The sequence below is a fragment of the Macaca fascicularis genome, chromosome 6 (assembly GCF_037993035.2).
Source record: "Macaca fascicularis isolate 582-1 chromosome 6, T2T-MFA8v1.1".
Taxonomy (NCBI): Eukaryota; Metazoa; Chordata; class Mammalia; order Primates; family Cercopithecidae; genus Macaca; species Macaca fascicularis.
The window spans coordinates 142,481,842-142,492,951 of NC_088380.1; the positions used below are offsets into that span (position 1 = coordinate 142,481,842).

Below are 11,110 nucleotides of genomic sequence, written 5' to 3' on the forward strand. Positions count from 1 at the left end.
AAGGCAATGTCCCTGCTCTACCTTGAGGAATTTCACCATTCCAGGTCATGAGTCTGGTTTTTAAAACAATGTCCATATCCACCTGTGGTTTGCCTCCTAAATAATCAGAAGGATGATTATTTAGAAAACTAAGCATAGATTTTGTTGTTCAAATATTTCAGAGCTTCTTTTAAAATTGCCTTTAAGAGCCGATGTGGTATTTCCTTTTTGTGTGCCCTCAATGGAGTACAGCATTTATTTTTTGAAAGCCAAATTTCTGGAAACAACCTAAAGTTATTTGGTACCAAGGAGATGCATATTCAAATCAGATAGTGCTAGATATGGTTTGCCATTGAAAGTAATGGCAAAACCCGTGATTACTTTTGCACCAACCTAGTAGATCTAAGAAGGTGCTAATTGTATGACGTAGATTCTCAACTACCTGAGAGTCATCAATCATGATAACTCTGTCTTCCTGGCCACCCACTGCAAGTCTTGTTGCTTCTGTGACATGTTATTCATAATAATAAATGCCCATGAAATCACCTCCCAACTGCAAAACTACAGCACTGGTAGTAACTTAAATCTTTCTGTGTGATCTAGTTATGAGTTAACTAGAGTTCATTATTTTCTTGCTTCCCTTTTTATATGATTTTGTTATATAAAAAGGAAATTGTATTTTAATTTTATAAAAAGAATATCATGTGTTATGTGATCTTCTGGACTTTTGTAAACTTAAAATTATATTGCCATGATTCATTCAGGTCATTATATTTAGCTGAAGTTCATTTATTGTGACTGCTGTCAGCTATTACATTCTATAACTTTGAGATTATTTATTGATTTCACTGTTGATGGTCATTTGGGTCATTGAAGGTTTTGCTGTGAAAAATAGTGATACCATGAACGTTCTCGTACATATGTCCAGATACACAAATGCAACCATTTCTCTAACAATAAACTTCAGTTAATTATGTTTTCCTCTAAAAATCTACACATAAGAATGTAATCGTTCGCTGGCATTTTCTGCATTCCAAACAAATTTAAGCAGAAATTCATGAAGAAAGTTTCCAGAATGATTAGTTCAATGTATTCATTTTCTTACCGACTGGCTAAACTCTTAAGGAGCCAGAATTATTTCTGGTGCTTTGGATATTTGTATGGTCTTGTTTCCTCTTAGTACCTGTTGTCAATGTAACTAACACAGAATAACATAGCTATAATACAATGATGTGTAGAAGTAAGTAGCTGTAATATGCATATGGCTAGATGAAGTTGACAGGCCCAGTTCCATGAGACACTTCAGATAAAGGTAGGCCTCATTCTCATTCTAGTCCTTCCTGTAGTTCAGCCTCACTGAAATCTGGAATATGTTTTCCTGGACTGCCATCATTCATAATCATGTGGGCGAGTGTGGATGGAAATACCAGCAAATCCTTTATTATCCAGGAAAGCAGCTCTCTCTACAACCAATATGATAAACCTAAGGATATTGCTGAGAGTCTACTACCTAAACTCAACGTATTCTTTGAATATGTATTGAATGTATACTAAATCTAGCATTGTAAACCACTCACTGTTCTTGTACCGTAGAAACACTTTCAGGCTTTTTCTTATTTTCAAGCAGAAAGGTTGCTAGTTTTAGAGGTGTCAAAAATGCAGCCTGGCCCAGCTTAAGTTCCCTTGTTTATTTATCTTCAATCTTCAGGACTGAGAAATCTAAAAAACAAAACCACTCAGATTCCTTGGGTGACAGAAAGATCAAAGAGCCTGAAGAAACCAGTTCACTCGAACATCAGAGTGACAATGAGTTAAAATCAAAATGTTTTCTTTCTCGCACTTATCATGTTTCTATTTAAACTCAAATTTCCTTTTTTAATTAAAAAAATTTTGTGGGTACACAAGTGTATACATATATGAGGTACGTGAGATTTTTTGATACAAGCACGCAATGTATAATAACCAAGTCCTGGAAAATGGAGTATCCATCCCTTCATGCATTTTTTCCTTTGTGAATACAAATTTCTTGAAGAGCGGGGTATGCATCCAGGTTTTTAAGATGACTTTTTATTTTGAAGATCTGACCATTGGCCTTCCATTTACAGGTATGCAGTAGGGTCACTCAAGTCACAGTTTTCAATGTGCACGTGCGACTGTATGCCAGGATAAACTTTCTGCAAGGGCAATAGAGTTCCAAGTTTTTCTCCCTTCTTAACAGGACCTTTATACTTAATTGGCTTAATGTAGAACATTTTGACACAAAAACCTAAAAGAAAATAAGTATAATTATTTATCTGGGCTTCAGTAACCTTGAATCTGAAATTTAAAAAATAACAAATGGACAAAAAATAAAAAAGTTGAATGAACTCCAGAGAGGAATAGATGAAAATGACAGAATGATATTAAAAAGGAAGACTAAATTACAAGATGCCAAAGGAAGAATAGATTCAAATGAAATGCTAATAAAGGCATTGAAGAATAATAGCAGGAAAATACTAGCTAGTTAGAAAAGGTGAACCCTGAACAAAGTCAGCTCCAAGACATATTCTGATGAAATTATTGGACTTTAAAGGAAAATGGAAATAACTGGAACAAAAATACAAACCTTGCTAAATATCAAAAGAACTAAAAAGGCAAAGACCCAAGTAGCGAAATAGAGTGCAATACAATAATTATAAAATAAAATGATGGTGTTGGGTACAAATATAGGAGTCATATCTGTAAATGTGAATGGCCTTATCTTGTCTATTAAAAAATGTCCCATTGGGTTGAAAAGCAAACCCCAATTTAATGCTGTATGGAATAAAACACAGCGATTGAAAAGGCTGAAAGTGAAGAGCTGGACAAAGATTTGCCAAGCAAATGGACAAAGATTTGCCAAGCAATAAGAAAGCAAGGGCTTGGCTCAAGCCTGTAATCCCAGCACTTTGGGAGGCCGAGGCGGGCGGATCACAAGGTCAGGAGATCGAGACCACAGTGAAACCCCGTCTCTACTAAAAATACAAAAAATTAGCCGGGCGCGGTGGCGGGCGCCTGTAGTCCCAGCTACTCAGGAGGCTAAGGCAGGAGAATGGCGTGAACCCAGGAGGCGGAGCTTGCAGTGAGCCGAGATCGCGCCACTGCACTCCAGCCTGGGCAACAGCGTGAGACTCCGTCTCAAAAAAAAAAAAAAAAAAAAAAAAGAAAGCAAGAGCTATCATCCTGTTACCAGAGTGGAAATCAGGCCAAAAGGCATTGAAACAAGACAAAGGAAGATAATATAAGAGAGTAAATGCCCCAAGTCACAGTGAAGATACAACAGTTACATCTATCCATGCACTAAATAACAGGTCATCTATATAAAGCAGAGACTACAAGAGACGCCAGGAGACATAGATAGAAACCCACCAATAATAGACTTTAATACACTACTGGCACTGCAAACCGGTCAAGTGAGCATAAAAATAAGGCTGTAAAATTATGCTGTCCGATATGGTAGCCACTAGCCACATGTGGTTATTCAGTACTTGAAAGGTAGTTAATCTGAATTGAGATGTGCTTTAATGGTAAAGTACACAGTGGATTTTGAAGACTTAGCATTTAAAATTGTAAAATATCTCAATACTTTTTGTATTACATATCGATATACTTTGAAAATATTGAGTTAAATAAAATACTAAAATACTATATTTTTTTACTTCAATGTGGCTAATAGAAACTACTCGCTCTGTGTCCCAGGCTGGAGTGCAGTGGCGCGATCTCGGCTCACTGCAGGCTCGGCCTCCCGGGTTCACGCCATTCTCCTGCCTCAGCCTCCTGAGTGTCTGAGGGACTGCAGGCGCCTGCCACCACACCAAGTTTATTTTCTGTATTTTTTAGCCACCACACCAAGCTTATTTTTTATATTTTTTAGTAGAGATGGGGTTTCACCGTGTTAGACAGGATGGTCTTTATCTCTTGACCTCGTGATCCACCCGCCTCGGCCTCCCAAAGTGCTGGGATTACAGGCATGAGCCACCACGCCCGGCCGAAAATTTGAAATTATATACATGACTTCTGTTATATTTCTATTGGATAGTTCTGCTGTTGAAGAGCTAAAACTCCCATCAGGTAGGTTTTATGAATAAATATTAAACAAAAGATGTGCAAGATCTCTACACTGAAAACTACAACAACCATTAATATAAGAGTGAAGGAAGACATAAGTAAGTGGAGGATATAATATGTTCATTGATTGGAGGACTCACTACTTTAGAAATATCAGTTCTCAATTTGATCTGTATATTTACTGTAGATTTAGTCAGAGCCCTGGCAGGATTTTTGGTGGAAATTAGCAAACAGATTCTGTTTGGAAATGCAGATAACCAAGAACTGCCAAGGCAGTCTGAAAGAAGAAGAAAGTCAATTCCAATTCTGCATTCTGGAACTGGGGAAATAGCCTCTTGGTAGTTTGGAGGATGCACTGGGCTCACTGTAAGATGGAGTGAAAAGCTCTGTAGCACTGTAAGATAGCTAGTGAAAAGCTACATTGACCACCTGACTATAAGCCCCTACTTTATAGTCTGACTGGTGAATCACAGTGGCCTTTTAGATCTCCAGGAATTAGTGTCAGTTTTGAGTAAGTGTCCAATAATCTCTGAAGAGCCTAATTATTTCTTCCCCAATGTGCTGTCATCCTGCTAAACCATTGCAGGTCCCTTTGGGGGTGGCTAGAAGTAAGGTTTACAGTATAAATTTTTGGCTGCACGGCAGGACCCTTGTGCAAAAGGACTGAGCCTCCCTTTCTTTCAAGAGGCTCTGGGACTGAACCAATTCAAGCCTGGGAATTTATTGGGAATTGGAACCCATTATTGTGATGACTGAAGTCAGCATTTTGTTCATCAGACTTGGAGCATTTCCATTCACACAAGTCCAATAAGGCTTTAGTTGGCTGCTCATCTATTCAGTTCTAGGGTCACCGTGATTACTAGCCAATGTCACAAATCTCTGCAGTTTAGACGAATCTGATTACTACTGCTCTCACTGACCTTGGCATTAACTGTTAAGCACCACTTCAGAGGACCCAGTTCAATGGCAGAAGTTTCCCTTGCAACGTTGGGCCTAAAGAGGACAACCACTATATAGCTCCTCAAGGATGTGGGTTCCCTCACAAGATGCCTCTCACAGCCTTGGTGAGGAGAGTCTCCTCTGGACTCACTCCCAATGGGAATGCATATATATGTTCGTTAAAAGGTATAAGAAAGTTCGCAGCCGCAATTTTAGAAGCGCCTGAAACTGGAAACTACCCAAAAGTCCGTCTGAGGAAGAATGGATAAATGGATGAAAATATATGCATATAATGGAATATCATGCATCAGAAAAAAATGTGGATACAAAAATATTAATCACATAATCATGATGTGGAATGAAAGAAGACCCACAAAAAAGAGTGAATGCTGTTTAATTCTATACCATTTTTAGAAACAGGGAGAACTAATACATGGTGTTAGAACTTGGGATGGTGGTTATCTTGCTGGGAATAATGACTAAATGGTAGCACAAGGGATCTCTAGGATGTGGGTGATGTTCTTTTTCTTGATCTGGGTGCTGATTACACAGGTATATTTGCTTTTTGAAATTCACGGAGCTACACATGGATGTGTAGTGCACTTTTATGTGTATATTTTATACGTTGGTGGAGTAACCGAACAACAAAGCCAATATCTGGAGTACCAGGAGACCTAGCTTTACCTAAAACTTAGAAGCTTTCAAAAATATTTCACATTCGACTCTTGGAGAAATGCCAGCATTTATGATTTGTGGGATTTGAGTAAATGCAAGTATCTATCCATTATGGTTAGCATTGCTGAAAGTGGCTTCGTTTATAGATTGTTAAGCAAAACCACATGGGTCACAGGAAGGAATGCCTCCAATCAGCTGTGGGGTTTCATGGAGTGTGTGCGTGAAGCAGAAGTTTTCAGAGAAAATGGTGAAACATCCTTGAAAGTGCCTCAGCTGGGAGAGGATCAGAAAAAAATATCTATCGGGTACTATGCTTATTACCTGGGTGGCAAAATAATCTGTACACCAAATGTCTGTGACATGTGGTTTACCTATATAACAAATGTGAACATGTACCCCTGAACCTTAAATAAAAGTTTTTTAAAAAACGCATCAGCTAATTTGGGTACACTCTGTATTCTTTCTGTTCTAGGTTGTATCATTTTGAAAGAAGTACAAAATCTCTATGTATGGAACCTGCATTAAATAAATAAGCATCAACATGTCCAGCAGACACCCCAGGTATAGACTCCACCTCTCTTACCTCTTCCAGATATTCGAACACCATTATTGATAGCATTTTTGTTTTGATAAGGTTTCTCCTGGCCCACAATCATTCCAGTGAATGGTGCATACACAGTAGATCCAGCAGAGCACAAGATGTCCACACCCTGGTGAGGCCTCTGACTTCTAGGATGTAAATAAGAATGAACAGACTGAGGAGCTGCCCTGGGGAGCTTTACTGCCCGGGAACATGGTGTTAGCCCACTGTTTCCAGACGAGGTACCAAAGCTTGAAGCTGCCAGAACATGTTGGGCTGTCCCAGGATGCCTCACTCTGTTTAGGCCAATTTTAACCTCCCTCCCTGCAGGTGCTAATAACCATGTTATAAAGATGAAAGCATTTAAAATGGTACTTGATACATAGTAAGCTTTAAACAAGTATTAACCACTATTATTTTATGGCATTTGGGGGGAATGAGGCAATCCATGTAAGTGCATTTTCTAGATACCTAGATCTTGACGTCTTCAAGCCCACTTTGAAAACAGCTGGCTTTTTATGGGAACTTATCATAAAAGTATCACATGTTACCCTTGTCTTATTTTTCTCGCAGTCATCTAAAAAGGGATTGTAAATACCACTTACTATACATGGTATTTTAATACAGCGTGTGATACCTCCTGGGTTTATTAAAGTGCATGGAGCCCAAACCAAACTATTCCAGATCGTGAGGTGCCTTGAGTTCATCTTTGCAACCCCTCAGCTCTTGCTTCCCGCTGCTGTCACTATGCCTGCTCTCACCAGCCTTCTAATAGGCTTCTAATAGGCTGTCGTCTGAACGATCAGATTTACCAGGATTGCTACAATTATGTACAAAGCAACACTGAGCAGGCTCAAGACAAAAGCCAAGAAGTTACTGTATCAATCAAGTGCATAAGCTTTACAGTATGAGCTGAGTTTAAATTTAGGCAATTCAGGGGACGTTTCCCATATTTCCCTTCTTAGTCCTGTTTCAGTATTTGAGGTTGCTTTGTAAGTTGTATCTGTATATGTGAGAGTTCCCCTCTAGTTAGGATGGAGATCAGTGAAATGACTGGACACATGGCTATTTCACTAGAAAGTGGCACCCCACGTTGATGCTGGGTATAACTGAAAATTCACGAGTGTGACCCTCATTGTCTGGAAGAGATAGTGGTGCTCTCTCGCCTGCTTAGAGTCAGCCTCTAATATTCAACCTCCAGAACCTGGGCCAGTAACAGCGTAGTTTGGTGGGAAGAGGAACCAAAAGCCTGAATTCAGGCCCAGCCTTCACCATCTCCAACTGTGCTTGGCAGGTCTGTTAACGCTTTGGCACCTCAGTTCAAGTTTCTCTTCTATAAAATGGGATAGTCGTGTTTGATACCCCTTTGGAAAAACCAAGTGAGGTAAGTCAATGTGTGAAGACATTCAGAAGGAAAACTGTGTTTGCTCCCTGCTCTTTTCCTTCTTCCACATTCTGATCCCAATTCACAGCTCATAATTGAAGCAGAGTTATTGGAAGCTGCTCCAAAGACAGTGATATAACTGGTTACATCTCTGGTTTTTCATGCTGTCAGAACTGTGAGCCCTTGAGGCAACCAACGTTGGGCAAGGACACTGAGAAAAGAGGTTAGGGACCAAAGGGTTGGATGGTTGTGTGTGCAACTTCCTACCTTTGAGCAGAGTACTGTCCACAGCCATGGCGGTCACACGTCCGGATCTCGTTGGAAGACTTGCCAGCACATATATTAGCCCATGGCCCTGCCAGTGCTAAAAAGGAGAAACATGAGAGCAGAGCTCCTGGCCTCAGACATTCCCTATCTCCATTTGCCTTATCAGTCACACAGTGGATCCTGACAATTCTGTTTTCACTGTAGTTTTCCCCAAACTTTGTGTATTTGTGGGAAGGTCGTCTTTCCAGAATTTTATATCCTGATTCAGATGTAAAATTGGTTTTTTCCCAGGCCACAGAATTCTGCCTTGTTATGTTAGAGCATTAGTGAATACAACTTTTTTTTTTGAATCGAAGTCTCACTCTGTTGCCAGGCTGGAGTGCAGTGGCATGGTCTCAGCTGACTTCAACCTCTGCCTCCTGGGTTCAAGTGATTCTCCTGCTCCAGCCTCCTGAGTAGCTGCGACTACAGGTGCACACCACCACACCCAGCTAATTTTTGTATTTTTAGTCGAGACGAAGTTTCACTATGTTGGCCAGGATAGTCTTGATCTCTTGACCTCGTGATCTGCCTGCCTCAGCCTCCCAAAGTGCTGGGATTACAGTCATGAGCCACCGCACCCGGCTGAATGTGTCTCTTTATAAGCATTGGCCTCCATCATTATACCTTGCTTCAGATCCATTAGTAAATGGTATAAGTTGTGCTTTTCTATTTTTCTTTGCTCATTATCTGCCATGGGGATCATTATTTTTAGATTAAGCAAAAATAATAAAACAGCATGGCTCAGAAAATAATTTTAGAAATTGTAATTTTGAAATGGTTCTACTAATCAAATCCAAGCAAATGTTTGAATTAAAGGAAAAACGAACTCTGAACTAGCCAAGTTTGTTTAACACTAGATATCTCATACTTGCAAACATGGAAGGGAAGAGGGAGATTGTTAGAAATAATCTGAAATGTTAAACCAATTTAGCCTAGACTGAGATTAGGAGAGAAGGTGGGAAAAGGAGTAGAACCAATTATATGAAAAATTATGAAACATGGAGGAAGGGCTGCTTTCTCAGCAGACTTGGTGCAAACTTTGTTTTAGGCACAATTCATCTCTTTAGTATAATAAGCACTTGATAAATGTTCAATTGAATTAAACATCCTGGATTTCTGGTGTTAACATTCACAGAGAGATACAGTAAGCACACTCAACCTTGCACTTTGAAACAAGCAAAAGCAAGAGTCTGGTAATTTGACTATTCATTTTATTTAAAGACATTTTACTCTTCATTAATACCTATGCTGTGAAGAGAAGCTACAGAATATGGCCATTAAGCCTCTTCTTTAAAATACTTTTAAAAGATGGGTTTCAAAAGTTTTATGCCTTGGAGCCAAGCTCCAAATCAACACCTTGATCAAGATATAATCCCATCAGTTTGTCAACTAATCTTTATCCTTGGGAATTGAGGCAAATATCAGACAGTGTAGTAATTTATGCACCTTTTCTCCTTCTCTGAGTATTAAGGGAGCATTCCCTTTGTCTTAATCCACACCAGTCTCTGTATTAGTATCTGTATCAGAATTTGATTTTGATCAAAATCAGAATCAAATTCTTATATCAACTTTTTATTATCTAGTTTTGTTCTAGTTAAGTCCCAGACCAAAACTGAAAGGCTTTGTAATGTCTTCTCAACCCACTATTATGTTTCCCTCATTAAAGAACCGGAACATTCCATTTAAATTATTTAGAACATCATCAGGACCATGTATCATTCCTGTTTCATTTTTTAATAGCCAAATACACAAGTCTTGTTGTGATCATGCTATTAATGACTTTTTAATCTTTTTAATCTTCCCCTGAAATCAGTTTTTAAAAATTAACATTCTAAAATTGCACTTTCGACTTACCAGTAGAAATCAGACCAGCCAAAAGGAGGACTTTGGTGGAAAACATCTGGGTTTACTTCCTTTATGTTTCTTCCTCCGATTAGAGTTGCCCCCACACTCTCTTTGAAGAATATTCAAGTTTGAATGAATACTTCCTAGCTATTTAGCCTTAGAATCATGCATCTTTCATTTCTTTAGTGTGAGACACAAAAAATATAAGAGAATGGAGCAAGTCAAGTTCTAATATTCCATGGATAGTTATTTGATTTGCAGGTAGGGCCTATGTAAAAGCCTTTGATCTGAAGAAGCAGCCAATTATATTGGAAACACTGACTAAATATTAACAGAAAATGATAAGGCAAGGTGCGTATCGATAGTCTTCTGGGCTGTGGCTTGTAGGAGAATGTTCGTGCGAATGATGGAATATTTAGTGCTGTCTGCTGGTAGATCTTTCTTTTATTTCCTTTAGAGCACGTATTTCAGAAGAAAATTGATCATTAATAATGTATAGCCCTTCATAACATATTCCTTAATATATCGCTTAAGTGTTTTTGAATTATCAGTTTAATTATATTTTATCTGTGTAATATTTGCAAATAACTTTAATATTTTAATAAAATTGCCTGCACTTACCTTAAATATGTGATTTTTAAATGTTTTCTTGTTTGTGATATGATAATACCATTAAAAGCATCCATTAATAAAGGAAAAAAGATTAAGTATAATATAGTCATTGATATGGTTTGGATCTGTGTCCCCACCCAAATCTGATGTTCGATTGTAATTCCCAGTGTTGGAGGTGGGGCCCGGAGAGAGGTGATTGAATTATGGGGCTAGAGTTCTCATGAATGGGTTAGCATCATCACCTTGGTGCTGTTGTCATGATGGTGAGTGAGTGAGTTATGGTGAGATCTGGTTGTTTAAAAGTGTATAGCACCTCCCCTGTTCTCACTTCCTCCTGCTTTAGCCATGTAAGACGTGCCTGCTTCCCCTTTGCCTTCTGCCATGATTTTCAGTTTCCTGAGACCTCTCAAGAAGCTACCATGCTTTCTGTACAGCCTGCAGAACTGTGAACCAATTAAACCTCTTTTCTTTATATATCACCCAATCTCAGGTATTTCTTTATAGCAATGCAAGAACAGACAAATACAGTCATACAATGGAGTAAAATATAAAAATTTAAATGAAAACAATCTATATATATTAACACAGCTAGATCTCTAGATATATGGTTGAATTAAAAAGCTATTTTTAGAATTATATATATAGAGTATACTATTTATGATATTTAAAATCTAAAAACAAAGAAGAATATTAATCTTAGT

At 38.5% G+C, this 11,110-nt stretch overlaps 1 protein-coding gene across 1 annotated transcript; it reads right to left on the reverse strand.

Annotated features, from left to right (window-relative positions):
• Positions 1-752: 752 nt before the first annotated feature.
• Positions 753-10,078, reverse strand: LECT2 (leukocyte cell derived chemotaxin 2). Its single transcript, XM_005557840.5, has 4 exons — positions 9,807-10,078; positions 7,911-8,007; positions 6,263-6,408; positions 753-2,245 (listed from the first exon to the last, which is right to left on the reverse strand). Exons 1-4 carry the CDS (start codon positions 9,850-9,852, stop codon positions 2,079-2,081), a joined length of 456 nt encoding a protein of 151 aa, XP_005557897.1. The 5' UTR covers positions 9,853-10,078; the 3' UTR covers positions 753-2,078.
• Positions 10,079-11,110: the final 1,032 nt, after the last annotated feature.

Excerpts from the sequence above, each read along its gene's own strand:
- LECT2 (XM_005557840.5), bottom strand. The coding sequence starts at position 9,852 with ATGTTTTCCACCAAAGTCCTCCTTTTGGCTGGTCTGATTTCTACTG. Across the intron at positions 8,008-9,806 it reads GGCTGGTCTGATTTCTACTG|CACTGGCAGGGCCATGGGCT; the intron begins GTAAGTCGAAAG and ends TCTCCTTTTTAG. Across the intron at positions 2,246-6,262 it reads TGTTCGAATATCTGGAAGAG|GTTTTTGTGTCAAAATGTTC; the intron begins GTAAGAGAGGTG and ends ATTTTCTTTTAG.